The sequence below is a fragment of the Triplophysa dalaica genome, chromosome 13 (genome assembly GCF_015846415.1).
Source record: "Triplophysa dalaica isolate WHDGS20190420 chromosome 13, ASM1584641v1, whole genome shotgun sequence".
Classification (NCBI taxonomy): Eukaryota; Metazoa; Chordata; class Actinopteri; order Cypriniformes; family Nemacheilidae; genus Triplophysa; species Triplophysa dalaica.
In genome coordinates, this window is record NC_079554.1 from 2,820,174 (window position 1) to 2,836,769 (window position 16,596).

Sequence of the window (16,596 nt, forward strand, 5' to 3'; positions counted from 1 at the left end):
CTGAAACACGTGACTTGAATAAACAAAGTGTCCAAACATAATAGAATGCTACCAAAATTTCAGTTTGAGAATAGAATGTTAAAATAATTGTATTAACTAGTTTCCATTTCTTTGGACCAGGTTCTGAAAACCAACATACAAAACAACTGCTCTGAAAACTTTCTTCTCTTATAACTCCTTTTTAATCATCATAAATTAAGATGTTATTTTGTTTTAGAAACTTGTATTTCTTCACTGATGTACAAATTGTATACAACAAAGAGATCTACATTCTACACATAAGGCATAATTACATTTATTTATATTTTGGATCACATTTCGTACTTCTGAAAAGTTAAGTTGAAAAGTCTTGCAAAATCAATAAGTTGTTTGATCTTGTGCGGCTTTTTTGTCTTAAGTAATGTGACCAGCATCCTCTGATTGCAAAAATTGTTATTTTTTACAATGCAACATAAGATCTTCGAGGAAATGTGCAGGTCTGTATGAGGAAACCTGACGTCACTTACATGCGCAACTCATTGCCCTCTGACAGCATCCCACTGAAATCTCATGAACGCGCGGAGGAAAAGCTACAGTACACGAGCAGGAGTATGAACAACACGACAGGCTGGAGAGAGGGATCATAAAAGCGGGACGTGTCGTGCTGGACCGAAAACATTGATGGAAATTGGATGCACCATAAGACGACTGAGGAATTTGTGAAATGAAGTTAATGAACTAAAGTCGCGTCTGAAGTGTTGGGGTATGATGCACATATAGCCTATATGTATTTTCAGATATCATTGCGTTTAAAACGACGAATTTGCGGTTGAAAAATATGTCCGACATGGGTTCTGAAATAAGAAAAAGCTTGAGACTGTTGAGAATGTTCGGCGATTTAAACGCTTAAATCAAATGAACAAGAACTTCACGGAAAGCGATCCATTAAAACAAAAGGGAGTTCATACAGAAGTGTTGAACAAGAGAAGTTTAGTTCAGATGACATGAAAGAGGTTCAGAGAGTTCATTATGAAACTATATTCAATGCATTGCGTTGTTTGGCGTAAATTGTAAATTACGGTTCGGTTGTGTAAAATACGATTTGATCAAAGGCATTTTATTTTTATGTATATATTTACAGGCAATGCAAGGCAAATTAACACTAAAACTGTTGTGAATTTTGAAAATCATGTGGATGTTTTATATAAAACGTAATAGAAATTATAATAATTAATAGAAATGCACCGATATATCGGACTGTAATTGGTATTGGCCGATAGTTTAAAAACAGCCAATGATCAGTGCTGATATATCCTGTCAATCAAAAAAGGACAGAAAAATGCAATGAATTTGTGCTCTGTGTATGGAAATGTTTGATATTAATAGTCATTAAATGAATTAATAATAGGGCTGCGCAACATATTTCGAAATATCGCACATGTGCAAATTGCAATGTGCATTATTACGTAACTTTTTGATTTTTTTTATAAAAATCAAAAAGTTACGTATAGACCACTTTGGATGATGTAAACAACGGTGATCCAAAGCTGGTCCAAAATAACTTACTGTCTCAGTTTTCTAACACTACACAATGGTTGAACAAAATGCACCAGAACAGAACATTTTAAACAGAATCAAAATGTTAAACGAATATCTTCAAGTTTTAATTATATTTGTAAGATAAAAATAAAAAAACTCAAACCGGAATTGCTTCTGGACCAGTGTTTACATCTTGCGAAGTGGTCTATACTTTATAAGTTTAGGTAGATGCAGATAATAGAGAAATTTGTGTGGAAGATGATCAGCAATAATGTAAAATGTGTATGTCGATTACATCATTTTCAGTTTTGAAATATAAAGTATATTTAACAAACTTGAACCATTATTCAATCGCACATCCATTATTTTGCAAATATTGTATAGACAGTTTCAAACACAACAACACAGACAAACGTTACTACTTATGCTCGCGTTCGTGGGCTGCAGTTAACTTCCAGTACACATTCACAAACAATAAAGTGTCTGGTATTTCTGATAACAAGCAAAAGAAACCGAGAAAAACCTTTACTTGGCTAAACTTGTCTCTCCAATATTTAAAATTTAGACTTTCATACCAAGCACAACTGCTAGATGTCAATGTATCATATGGTTTCTCCGAATGTGACAAAACTATAGGACCCATTCAACAAATAGTTTATTTGATAAATTGAACTCAAAACAAATTTCAACAAATCGTTTATCTAATAAAAAATTAATACAATAAAATGATAATACAAATGAACATAAATTAAATAAAATATAAATTGTTATAAAGTGTAAGACACTTGCCAAACACAAAACAGAAGTTAACTGGGGGTCAGGCGGGGGACGTCCGATAAAACGGTCTATATCACATTTTTCTTTAATATCATGCAGCCTTATTGGTTATATTGTAATACATTTAAATAGATTTTAGAAAAAGCATGCTATCACATTTTTCCTTAATACCACGCAGCCCAAATTAAGAAAGTTAAGAAATATTAATTTAATCCTCAAAATCGGTATCGGCAGATAACACCCTGAATAATCATATCGGTGGAGAAATGTAGTATCGATGCATCTCTGATAATTCATGACTGTAGAAAGTTAATCCCTTAATGTCTCTGTATGTATTGTGATCATTTCAAACCCATGTGATCACATGTGAAATTCATGCATCTTTTCTGTAATTGGAACTCACTGTTCAAAAGCTGTCTCAAGTTGTTGAGAGAACAAAGCACGGCCGTCCTCCTTTTGGGAAATTCTTAAAGGAAAACCCTCTCATCCTCGGACTGAAAAATCTGGCAGTTCTCTCAAGGTGGTCCGTTCTAAAGCAAGGGGATAGCGGTTGCCTAGAAACCCACCATAAAAACAAACAGCCATCTAAAAGCAGTAATTCATGGTTGTGTTATTTGCCTAGAATAATTCAGAAGTTGTATTTGGAAAACAGTTTTCCATTTGGTCTGGTACAGTAGATAATGCCCACATTAATTGCGTTCTTATATTCTGACGTATGTGTTACGTTTTTTCCTCGCACGCTTTCTATCTTGAAGCCACGAGCATGTATGAAATGTTGAATGAGACGGGTGGCCTCAGTGGCCTCCCCGGGGGCCTCTTTCTCTCACTGTCTCGCTTCATCCCTGCCACGTGACCCTCTGCGAGGCCATTGAGTTCATATGGAGTGCTGCAGTGAGCACAAGCTTGGCCGCCCGCCCACTTTTCTTTTTTACTCTCTCTCTTTCTCCCGCAGCATGGTGGCTTTTGGGAGGGGCCGTGCTCAGAGACGGGTTGCAGTGGCAGCACTAGAGGTTGACAGTGAATTCTACACACATGAGACTTTCCTGGCGTGTGTGAGACTTTGAGTGTCTGATAGACAGACAGAGAGATAGGAGCTATTAGTGTCTGGGTCTGGTATGTTCTTGACATCATTGTGAGTAAGTGATTCTTCAGTGTATGTTCTCATTGCATGTCGGCTAGCTTTTCTTTCGGTTCGCAGTCTTTTAGCTCGGCAGTTTCGTTGACGGTTTGCTTTCTGCTAGCATGTGTGTGTTTGTGTCAAAGGGAATACCTGCGTTTCAGAGGAGCTGATTTTCGTTGCAGAAGGCAGGGGGAGGGGAGGGTCAAGTAAGGTTGTTCCAGACGGTTCCAAAGCTGGGGAACGCCATTCGTTCTCACCGCATTCCAAGAAGCCAGAGGCTACATAGCTGTGGGGTGCATCAAGGGCGCAGGTTTCTATGGACAGACCTCAGTAAAGTCAGCTTATTGTAAAACTGTTGTGCTTTTTAAAACGGCAATGCAACATTTGTAACGTCATTTTTGAACAGGCTAAACATTTTGCACATTTTTTAAAAGACTGCTGCTCACCGGCATACAGAACTGTCTACTGTGTCATGTTATCTATGCTGGTGTTTTGATGTTCATGCCACCGTTTATAACTAGCTTTACAAGGTGGGGTTAACAAATTTAACTGAGATGGGTGGAGTCGGGGTACAGGTTGCATTCTGAAAAATAGTCACTGGAGCTTTGTGAGTGGATGTTTTTAGTGGCAGAATTTTAGTTATCAGATATTAAAATGCAAACATGCGCCACAGTATAATCCCACGGCAACACAAATTCAAAGGCAAACATGATTTTACATTTTTTTGCTAGGCTTCATACGTGACACAGAGAAAGTGAAATTGCAGATGTGCAATTGCTATTGCGGTTTAAAAATGACAGGAGCGTAACTCATTTGGACATATTATCACTGTCCTTCCGAAACCTTGGATGTCCAAATTTGCTGTTTTTCAGGAAAGGGAAAAAACCCTGTACTTTTAAAGGATTAAAGACTGTGTTGTCAAAGTTGGAAGGCACTTTTAATAATTGTTATTGTTTATATATTTGCAAAACCCATTGAAAATCATAAAGGGTGACTTAACAATTTCTGCTTTAGGGTTCATCTGCTTTCCACAACGTCATTACAGTGGTAAGCCAAAGAGAGCGTTTAAACAAACATGTTTCTTCTCAGCAACACCTTGCAACAGCGCCACTGATGGACAACTTATAAAGGCGATTTGATCAATATTTAGATTTTCTTTGCACCCTCAGATTCCAGAGTTTCTAACAGCTGTGTATCTGCCAAATATTGTCCAATCTTAACAAACCATATATCGATAGAAAGCTTATTTATTCATTCATGTTTTGTTGTCCAGGGACACATATGGGGATTCAAGGTATCAGCTGGACACCAGTGATGTGAAATACAACTGTGCTTTTTTGATTGAACACTTTAAAAAATGCTTGGTTATTTACAACTAAGCGTTGGGTAAAAAATTACTATTTCATATTGTCTTTTAATGGGGGCCCCCTGTAGATGCTTAATTTCTGGCAATTATTTGATTTAGGGCTGTCACAATATCAGATTTGGTTAAGAATCCATGATAACAATATAATTGCGATTATTTTTGCAGCTTTTAAAAAAAAACATATATAATGCCATCAGTATACAAATTTATGGAGATAGAGAGAGTTTTTTACCATTGTGACTCTTAAAGCAATATTTTAAATGGTTGCTGAAGAGTTTACCATATTACGATATGAGTAGAATAACTCTATAATACTAATAGTGGATTTTAATTCACTTTTTTTTAAATATCGGTATATCCTGACACACCTAATGTGAAAGTTATTTTTCCTGCATGCCACAAAAATGAAGTTGGGATTGTTGTTTGATTGACTGTTGTCGTCTGTTTCATACAGGCCACCAGTCCTGCTGAATGTCCAGACTGAAGACATCAAGAAGTTCCCACCTTCAGCTCCAGGTTCTGTCTGGCCACAATGAGTGAAGTTGTCATTGTGAAAGAGGGATGGCTACATAAGCGAGGTAAAGTTCCTGTTGTTGCTTAAATTTATGTTTAAAAAAAAAGAAAACTAGCCAATATTTTGCTTGCATTATTACTTTTGGATCATGTTGTTTATCGAGGTGATAATGATCCTTGTGAACACTCAGGGGAATGAAATGAATGAACTACGTTGTTTATTTGCATGCTCTGTCTGTATTGTTTTACTGCCTGATTTTACTACAGAAATTATGCAAATCAGTTAACAGCAAAATCACATCCAAAATATAGTGCTAAATGGAATTTGCATGCCGCAGATCCCCGTCTTGCAGGCTGCTTCTTAGTGCTTTGTTATATTAGATGCAGTAGACTAGTTAAATTGGGCAAACATTGATATTATGAGGCGTGTTCGTCTGTCACTGCAAACCAATGAGGTTCAAATCATCTCGCCAAGGTGGCACACGCAACAGCATGCTGCATAAATGTAGAAAAATGTGGCGTGCAGAAAACAGTAGGAGGGCTGAATATTGAACCCTGCGGCACTCCGGGTGTTTACCAGCCTCAGTTTGCCTGGCCCGTGAGGAATTAGCTGCTGGACAGTGCAGAGCTGTGTGCTTCTGTAGGGAAGGTCATTCCAGTTCAGCTATGCAGACAGACACCACCCGTAATGGCACTCTGGGCCCAGATGAAAAGGAGCTCTGCATCACCTGGATTTATGCTGCTTAGTGTGGCGGCAGACTTGTTTAGCCCACAAGGGATTTGTGGAGTTATTTTTGCTCTATGTGTGGCCTGGGGGCATTCAGGATGCTGTATTGATTTTTTTTTATTAATTGATAATTTTTGAATACCTCTTGATGTTATGCAGAATTTTTTTAAACATGTTTTTGTTCATTCTTTTAGTTGGGTGTGTGTCGTTCAAAGATGTTTACCTTAGACTTCTTAATTCTTTGTATTGACTTATGATCAGCTCCCTACAAATCAAATTGTTGTTTTTCAGTGGAATGAAGCCATTAAGTGTCACACAAACTTGTTGATTATGTGTACTCACAGAGAGCTGTTTAAATCAAATAGTAAACCCCTCTTGTAAAACTTGTAAAAAAATGTACCTGATGAAAGAGAAAGTATTGCTGACACTTAATTGACTCTTATCTGTTACTTGAAATTTGGAGTTTCCACTAACAGTAAATAAAATCTGGACTTTTTCTAATAAACTAAAAAGAAATTCAGGTTTTGGGCCTGCTCCAACACCGTAAAAAAAGGAAATCCCAGAACACTGGTTTTCAAAAATATTAGCCTGAACGTGAATTCATGTCTATGTTTAATCTATGTGAATAATATATGCTTGTTTAATGTTCAAATGTAGCAGTTTTATGTAGCACAATGTGAGCGATGTGACATACAGTATGTAGATTTGAAGAACAAAAACCAAAAAATCTCTGAAAAAGCTTTTAAACACAAAATGTGTTTTTGTATGCTTGGAAATCTATAATATACCTCGGGTCGGCCGACTATATTAAATGTGTTTAACCAAAATTTTATTCTGTACAATGTCTTAAAGTTGCTATATTTGATATATTTTAGTTAACCAAGTATATAAAAAGACATTGACAGACACAGGCATTTAGAAAGCAGGCACTCGCTGGACGATGGTGTGATATGATTGGACTGTGCGTGTGTTTGGATGTGTGTATCTGTGCAGATATGAGTCAGCAATAGCAGTAGCTCATTTTTAAACGGCTTATGTGGCCACGTTATCTTCCGTGTCACTTCCTGTTTTCAAGAATCCGACTGTTGGTTACAAGAAGTCCCACTAATGTGGCTTCATTGAAATACAACCATGAAAACCCCAAACAACATCATGACCTCCTACTGTTGCTTTTGTTTTTGTACATGTTTGTGTGAGTGAGTAACAACGACAAATGACAGCCTCACTCAGTTAGATTAATAATGTGCTCTTGCATTTGTTTTTTCTCTGGTTGGGTTTATATGAAGCTTATCTTTAAGGAGTTATTCGGAACTTAACAGCAACTTCCTGTTTGTTTTGATGGCCGAAGATAAGCTGATCAAATAAAGGCTGGCTGGGTATGATGAAAGTTCTCTTTCTTTTCTTTGTCAGCGCTCAGGGATGCCCCTTCACAATTTACCTTAAAGTAGTGTGGGTTCTTCCCTGATGAGAAGAAATGGACCAGTCGTGGGTGTTTAGTTGCAGCCTTTGTGGTTTCAAGCCAGTGTGGTTAGCCAGAATTTAAGCGGCGACTATTGATGCTGGCTGCCTGTACGCAGAAGTATAGAAATAGTACCACCCTTTCCAATTCTTGTGTTTTAACAAACAGTAGCAACTTATATTGTGATAATAATGCACATTATGCATATTCATTAAAGTAATGTAATCATCCAGTTTTAGCCTGGTTTCTGTAGTTGAACAAAGTGCATCCAAATTATGATCTGTAATACTTACACTAACTATTGGTTCTTTTCGTGGAAGGGATCTGATGTCAGGTGATCCAAATTGGAAATTGTATTATCTGTTAACGTGTTTCATAAATATGTGTTTACATGCACAGTCTTACTCCAATTATGCTTAATAAGCGAGCTGATAACGTGTAAGGTCGTGTGAACAAGTTCAATGGTTCTCTTTTTTTGGAGAGAACGGCCCCGTACCATTTTTTTGCCCATTAAAGGGATACTTCGCCCAAAAATGAAAGTTCTGTCATCATTTACTCACCCTCGAATTGTTCCAAATCTGTATAAATGCCTTTGTTCTTGATGAACACAGAGAAAGATATTTGGAAGAATGCTTAACCAGATTGTAGGCAGATTTAGTGGGTGTTTTTCTTTTTAGAGGTTTATGTACAATAATAGTCATATCATCTTCAGTCACCTATTTTCCCTTTACTGCTAATATTCTCTGTAACTTAAGTATATTAATAGCTATAATGTTAGATTTGTGGTCTATGAAAGGCATTGTTATGTTATGTTATGTTCTATACTGTAGAGTCACCATAGCAACTGCTTCTTTATTCCTCATATATAATATGTATATATAATATACATACTCTTAACTCCAACCTTCAACGTCATAATGTTACATTATTTGTTAAATCATAATTTACTTACAAATTTTAATATAGTTTAATATAAAAAAAGAGATTAGATGTGAAGTGTTTATAGTTATTTTGATTGTTAAAGATGTTCTACTGAGGCAAGTGTTTTCTTTTGGATTTGTAGGCGAATACATAAAAACATGGAGGCCAAGATATTTCCTGCTTAAGAGCGATGGAACATTTATTGGTTACAAAGAGCGGCCGCAAGATGTTGACCAGCTGGAAACGCCACTCAATAACTTCTCTGTGGCCCGTAAGTACTCGTTTTGTGTTCCAGGGTCGATATTAGAGGTGGTGTGTCCTTTTCTCTATTTTGGAACCTTTCCTAATCCCTCCTTGACACATGTAAACTCAAAATAGTTGAAACCCACATACTCTTCTCTCTTTCTGTTCCTGTCAGAATGCCAGTTGATGAAGACAGAAAGGCCTAAGCCAAACACTTTCATCATTCGGTGCCTGCAGTGGACAACGGTTATTGAACGCACCTTTCATGTTGAGACGCCAGAGGAAAGGTTGGTGGAGTAAAAAGTGTGAAATTCTTATCCCAGGGCTCTCACACTACAAGTCGCAAATTTAAAACCCCGTAGTATTAATAGTCTATCATTAAATCCAGTCTGAAACTATGTTTTCATTTAGTGTTATTCTATGTACTGTTGTTCTCTTAAGCATTGTAAGACAGAAGCCTACTTTACTGTGTGTCCAATGTATTTACACGTGGCTTGGTTAGCACCAAAAACTAAATTACGGAAGTGTTTGGGTCGAAAATGCCATTTTCGTTTTTTGTCTAAAATGAACACAATGGAACAGATCTGACAACAGTAACGGTGACAGGAAGAAAATGAGAGTGATCACTTCATGTACGTAACAATATATGAGAGATTTTACATTACTAGAAATGTTATCAAAATCATTTAAAATATAAAATTTTGCTTTCAGCCTGATGTTACCATCAGGTCTGACTTTTACTTATGAGGGATGAAACCAAGTATTCCATGGCTGAAACACGAATGTAAATGCATTGGTTTTACTTGGTGATGGCCAAAAACATTTGTTTGCGTCCATTAGATTAGATTATGCACGTCTACTATTTCCTGTTTAGTGAATGCCGCATAGAGTGCACTATATAAGCAATTTGTTGTGCTGTAGTTCTAGAATGTATATAAATCAAATTCACACTTGTATTGAGGCTTTTTCATAACTTTTTTTTTGTAGGGGGGAATGGACAAAGGCAATCCAGGTCGTGGCAGATAGCCTACAGAAGCAAGAGGAAGAAAGAATGGACTCATCACCTGATCCAATGGAAATGTACCTGTCAAAACCTCGACTTAAAGTGGTTAGAAACCAGTCAAGTTATTCCATTGTTACTGTTTGCCAATGTGTTTTCTTTTTCTATTTTGTACCTCCAAAGACTATTTTTGAAAAAAGTTTGTTTTCTCAAGTGAACATTAGTATCCATTAAAAGGAGTAGTTCACTTTAAAATTAACATTTCATGATAATTCACTCACCCGCCTGTTATACAAGCTGTCCCTGTGTTTGTTTCTTCTGTCGAAAACAAATTGAGGCTTTTGAGGAAAGCTTTGCAGGTTTCACATCCATACAGTGCACTTAAACGAGGGGCTGTTGGTTAGGGTCCAAATTTCAGGTTCATTGCAGCTTCCAAAGAGTCGAAAGGATTTTCCTTTGACTTTTTAAACATATGGCTTGCACTGCCTTGGAGTGCCTTCATATAGCATGTTGGAAAGATTATTGTAATACAGTATATTGCAATGATTGTTTTTTTATGTTGGGTAGACAATGCATGACTTTGAATACCTCAAACTCTTGGGCAAAGGCACTTTTGGGAAGGTTATATTGGTGAAGGAGAAAGCCACGGGAAAATACTACGCCATGAAAATCCTCAAGAAGGAGGTTATAGTAGCAAAAGTAGGTCCTTCATTCTCTCTACCTTGTATTTATTCTAGTCTTAGTTTTGTGTGTTTGTATGTTCTTAATCCTGTGTGTTTTAGTTATAGTGAGTCCAATATAAAACGAATAATAATTTCTCTACAGTATACATAATATATCATTATTTTCAGTGTTTTGCCTTAATTTTCTTGTTTGTAGGATGAGGTAGCTCACACACTTACTGAAAACCGGGTCCTTCAGAATTCCAAACACCCGTTTTTAACAGTAAGCTGTTTTATCATATAATGGCATATTACAGCTGTGTTCAAGGATCAGTACAATAGTAATGCTTTTGAGCTTTATAGTTCATCCTCTTTCGTTAGGGCTGTTCAATGATTAATCACTTTCAGAATTAGAGTTTGTGTTTACATAAAAAATGTCTGTGCACTGTGTATTTATTTGTTTTTACAAACGCATACATGTACATATTTAAGAAATATTTGCATGTATACATTTATATTTACATGCAACTTAAATGATATATAAACATGTATTCATTTTTTTATTTTATATATTTTTTTAATTATACACACGTATGTGTTTGTGTTTATTTTACAGAATTAATAATTAATAAACTTTTTTAAACTGAGGGAGATATTTTTGTCTTGTTCTGGTCCTTGATTCTGATTGGCTGAGCCGAGTTCTAAGCCGTTATAAAATACCCTGATTTATAACGGCTGACCTAAAAAGCCTAAATATCATTTTATTTACGTTATTTTATGAAACCTTGCTACGCATATGGAATAACTCTGCTTCGCATCGTGCCACAGTGCCCTTAGCCGTTATAAAATGCACTGTATCCCACTACTTCTTGGGGCTTATTGCTTTAGTAATCCATATCAATTTTTTTCATTTCTCTCTTTACAGGGTCTCAAGTATTCCTTTCAAACTCATGACCGCTTATGTTTCGTTATGGAGTATGCAAACGGAGGAGAGGTGAGCTCTTGTAAAGGTGAAGCTTAGAAAGACTTGTTTATAAAAGCTAAACAAATTATTATCATTTATAAAATGGTCAATTCTGGTCCTTGATTCTGATTGGCTGAGTCGAGTTCTGAGCTGTTATAAAATACCCCAGTAACCCACTTATTCTTGGGGCTTATTGCTTTATTATATAATTCCACACTGTGTTGGAATACAGTAAGCAAATGTTCATAAATACAGTATATAGATTTTAGGTTTGATGTTATAATGTTTTTTTATATTGCAGCTTTTCTTCCATTTATCGAGAGATCGAGTATTTTCAGAAGAGCGAGCGCGGTTTTACGGTGCAGAGATCGTCTCAGCCCTAGACTACCTCCATTCTGAGAAAAATGTGGTTTACAGAGACCTAAAGGTGAGATTACTAAAAACAAAAAGAAATTGTGTTTTAAATTGTTAGAGCCAAAGGTTGTAATAAATGCAGGGCTCAACCCTAAGGATTTTGTCTAGTGATTCAAATTTTTACTGGCCCTGCCACATTTGTATGTTTGTTGATTTTTACCTATGTAATCTTGATAAATTAGGTTATGATACCATAACTCTCAGAAATTTATAATATTGTTGAAGACAACTTATCAGTAAGTGAAAAAATAAGAACAATAATAAATGTGTGCAATAGCACAAATACATATAATAAAACAAACATAAAGATAAAAATAGTCGGTGCTTTTCAGGTGTTTTAGGTGGGTCTAATAGTAGTTATCAGGTAGGCCTACATAAATTATATGTAAATAATTGATAGTTTTTATTGTATAAATAAAATTTTAAGTCTACTTTACTAAAGTTATCCTTTAACCAGTCAGGAGCAGTGAATGTTCATGGGCACGTTTTTTTTATGTGATGAAGATGAAAAACAGAGATGTTTATTATACCGCTGCTCCTTTAAGAGATTAAACAATCTAATATACTGTTAAAAATACTGTTTATGTTCACTTAAGACACAGTTGATTACTTTTACAAGGAGACTTGATTATATGGGCACTATGGCATAATTTTGTGTTGATGTGTCTGTTTAAGAGCAAGACGACATGAAAGAGAAGTCGATTCAGTATGTGGCTTTCTGGCCGCACGCATATCATAGACAATTCGTAAGAACCGAATCAAGTTTTCTTTTACATCTTCTTTAGAATATTCAAAGCAAGGCTTTAAAACATGCCGGTTATGATTTTTCGGAATGATACAGAACTTGCGATCGAGCAAGTGACAGTTCTGTCAACTGGCCCAAGGGTCTCTCATGGTGGCCCCGGTCCGTCGGGCAGTCCTTATTGTTGAGCACTGAAGTGTAATGCTGCTTATTTCATCACTGTGACATTATGATGAATGTATTTATTCTCTGGTAGCTGGAGAACCTAATGCTGGATAAGGACGGCCACCTAAAGATCACTGATTTTGGTCTGTGTAAAGAGGGAATTACAGAGGGAGCTACAATGAAAACGTTCTGTGGTACACCGGAGTACCTTGCTCCAGAGGTAAATAAAATGTCATGAGATGATTTACTTTTTCGATGCTTTGTTTTTAAGACAAATGAAATAAAACATAAGACAACAGTAATTTTCTAAATATATATAAAAATATATATTTAAAGTGTGTTTACAATTTATTTAACATTAAGTCAAACATAGTTAACTTCCGATTTGTGTTTGGCTAGTGTCTAGTAATATAATTTTACACGTACCTATAAATAGTAAATACATAAAAACAAAAAATTATTCTTGGATTTTTTCCCATGGCTTTCCAAACTCAATGCTCATTACTGAGAGAGTGCTGTTTCCACTCAGGTTCTTGAGGACAATGATTACGGTCGGGCAGTGGACTGGTGGGGATTGGGTGTGGTCATGTACGAGATGATGTGCGGCCGGCTGCCCTTCTATAACCAAGATCATGAGAAGCTCTTCGAGTTGATCCTCATGGAGGAGATCCGCTTCCCCCGCACGCTTGGCCCAGAGGCAAAATCATTGCTAACAGGCCTGCTTCAAAAGGACCCAAAACAGCGGTGAGAGACTTCTGTGAATGTCCACAGATAGGATAGTGGACCGAAAAATGAAAAATCACCCTGGCGTCGTACCACAGCCGTGAGACCATTGTTCTTGTTTTTTCATTCCCCAGGTTAGGTGGAGGACCAGACGATGCAAAAGAAATCATGTTGCATAAGTTCTTCGCAGGCATCGAATGGCAAGATGTCTATGAGAAGAAGGTGCATAGTAATAACATAAAGTCTTTGTGTCACAGCTGGAGACAGCAAAAATAAGCCTTTGTTTGTGTTTGTCTCCGCAGCTTGTTCCACCCTTTAAGCCCCAGGTGACGTCAGAAACAGACACTCGCTATTTTGATGTGGAGTTTACAGGGCAGATCATCACCATCACACCCCCAGGTCAAGGTGCTGCCCCCTGTCTTACACTTCACGCTAAAACACCTGTTTTTATTGCTTTATACTGATGGCACCACCTCGTGGTGATGCGTTTTAAAATAGATGGATGCTGCACTGGAATGAAAATCAAATGAGTTGGTCATCTATTATTCCATGGTCTGTGGCAGTGTTTCTCAAATTTTGTCTAGTGTTACCCAACAGACTCCTATCATATAAATACAATCACAAAAATACAGTCATTGTTATGCAGATTACATTATTTTTCTTTCTTTTATCCCAGATGAAAACATGGAGATGTTTGACAGTGATGGAAGACCCCACTTCCCACAGTTCTCATACTCTGCCAGTGGCACGGCATGACAAAAAGTCCTTAAAGCACAAGTACACACTTCTCCTGTAAGGCACTGCTGATCATTTATCCACAGCCATCGCTGTACCCTCTTCATTTACCTCTTTTCGGGATTCACAATTTAAGCAGCGGTGGTCTAATTTGATTTTATCGAGCATCAAGCAATTGCATAACAGGCTTTGTTTAGGACAGTATTGGCTCCTGTTTCCTCTCACCTCACTATAAGTAATACATGGATATTTATAATTTAATTCATATAAACGCTCCTTTTTTATGTACAGTAGATATTGTGCATAATGAATGTCACACTTCTAAAACAATAATTTGGTACACTTCTGACACCAGGATACCTGGAGAGGTCAGACGGAGAGAATAAACACTCGGCTACGTTTACTTGCATCTCTTTCTGAACCAATCCTGTTCAGTTTTTACTTTAAAATGCGGTCCTTAAGTATGACTTCATGTAGAGGTTCATTGTCCGACATTACATGTATACCAAAGAAACTATGATTTACAGTACGATTTACAATAAAAACCAACTGGTACTTGTAAACTGTCAGGTTTGATGAGGAATGGAGAGACTGTAATGGCATCTGAAATAATTTTGTTTTTGAAATGCGGTTTCAGATGATTAGATTTTATTTTAAAAGGATTTTAATTCCATTTGTACATGTAATCATTTTCTAAGCATATTCAGTACACGTTCCAGAATATTGCCTACTCACATTTTTCTAATGCAGATCTTTTGATCCATGTAGAAATTCTGTAGTGCTGAGCAGTATTGACGCCTTGGAACATTGCGGCATTGAGGGCTGCACTTTTCGCATGAACTTTCAGCCATGAACTGAAATTCGATTCAAATATAAAGAACGAAATTTCAATCAAAATAAAAAAGCATAACTGGTTTTAAAAACCAGACACTATTTGACAACACTTTATTTTGGTACAAAAAATTAATTCTTTTTTATGTCCAAGCAAATTGTAAAAGATATTTACTGTCAATTAAATGAAAGCCACACTTCATTTTCACACAATTGGGATTGACAGGAAATTAAAGTACATTGACTATTTATGAGAATATGTTGATACAAGCAGACAATGTCTAAAGATTGTCAAAACAATCCATGTATAATCATTAGCACTTTCTTTACATTTAGTACAAATGTATTTTTTTTTAATGAATTTGTACAAGAATTGTGAACAATGTCATCAATTTCAGCTGCCTTAAGTTTTTAAGTTAAATCAAATAAGCTAAAAAAATACACTTGTATTTTTAGGTCAGTTCAATATAATTAAGTTCAACTGACTTATAAAGCTAATTTGATTTAACTTAAACATTTAATAAAACATTTTTTATTAGTTGTTTTTTTACACTGAAAGAACAAAAATGCCAACGTCCTTTATCGAAAACGGTACCGCAGCTCTATATTAATTTGGCAAAAGTACAAGAAAGTTTTTTGTTTTTAAGTTAAAGGTTTTTAACTTATCGATTGAATAAGCTGCAAGTTAAATTGTTTTATGTTTAACAGTTATGATTTGTCAATGGCAAGCCTCTGCAAATACATATTTAATAAGTTGTATCATAATATGATATGCATTTGAAACTTGCTGCATTTTTCCTAAAAAATTGACATTTCATGACCCAAACACAATATTGAATGTAAGTTGCTGGTCTATACGTATTTCTTTTATTTTTCTACTTTGCTTTTATATTTTATATATTTTTTTTCTACTTCATGTTAAAATTATGCATTTTGTATTGATACACCCCATACTCAAATTACCAGAGCTGGTTTTGAAGGGAAATTTTCACATTTAAGTTATTTTCATAATGTACTTCTTAGCAGACTGCTGGCTAAGGGACAAAATACAATGTACAAAACACACACAAAAGAAATAAAACATTTTTTAATTCGAGACCACATTGTATTATGTTTATTGTTGTCATCTCTTACTTTTAGAAGAAAAAAAGTGCACGATGTCATGTTAAACAATGCAAAAAGTTAATACATTAAAGCACAAATTAAGCAATGTTATTTATTGATATAGTTATCATAAAATATTTGTACAACAGGCCAATCAGATGATTATGTAGAGTGGATGGCTATTATTTTAAATAAGGAGTAGTGTATAATTATATTCAATGTCCATTAACAATGTTTCCGGCAGAACATATTCCAACAATGTCTTAAAAATGCCTACTATAGGTTCAGTAAATAGCCTAAATAAAAAGCACGCACAGTGATGACGTCATTTGTGTTAATAATATAGCCTATATACGAGTTTAACCTTAAAAAAATAGTCCCACAGCATATTTCAGCTTGTTAGATACATTCAAAAACAACGAAATTCTTCATATGTTGCAAAAGATAAACATACATGTAATTTGTGTACGTATTACATTATTTTAATGTAAAATATATTTTTTAATTCTGTATGTTATTTATGTCATTAATGCAATTATGTTCCTCTTTCTAAATTAAATATAAAGAAGGATAATAATAAAACAAGGGCTATAATCTCTGGATTGAACAAAC

At 35.7% G+C, this 16,596-nt stretch overlaps 1 protein-coding gene across 7 annotated transcripts; it reads left to right on the forward strand.

The window, feature by feature from the left end:
- The first annotated feature begins 563 nt into the window (after positions 1–563).
- Positions 564–15,976, forward strand: LOC130434336 (RAC-alpha serine/threonine-protein kinase). Of its 7 annotated transcripts, none has more exons than XM_056764433.1 (15): positions 564–742; positions 3,248–3,431; positions 5,236–5,359; positions 8,544–8,672; positions 8,820–8,931; positions 9,632–9,752; positions 10,212–10,343; positions 10,524–10,589; positions 11,232–11,300; positions 11,572–11,697; positions 12,683–12,811; positions 13,121–13,335; positions 13,449–13,536; positions 13,617–13,719; positions 13,991–15,976. In XM_056764433.1, the coding sequence occupies exons 3-15, from the start codon at positions 5,314–5,316 to the stop codon at positions 14,068–14,070; spliced, it is 1,416 nt and encodes a 471-aa protein (XP_056620411.1). In that variant the 5' UTR covers positions 564–742; positions 3,248–3,431; positions 5,236–5,313; the 3' UTR covers positions 14,071–15,976. The 7 variants fall into 7 exon arrangements, with proteins under 7 accessions (XP_056620411.1, XP_056620417.1, XP_056620413.1 ...); XM_056764439.1 differs by having other exon boundaries at positions 13,617–13,713; XM_056764435.1 differs by having other exon boundaries at positions 3,248–3,427.
- The last annotated feature ends 620 nt before the right edge of the window (positions 15,977–16,596 follow it).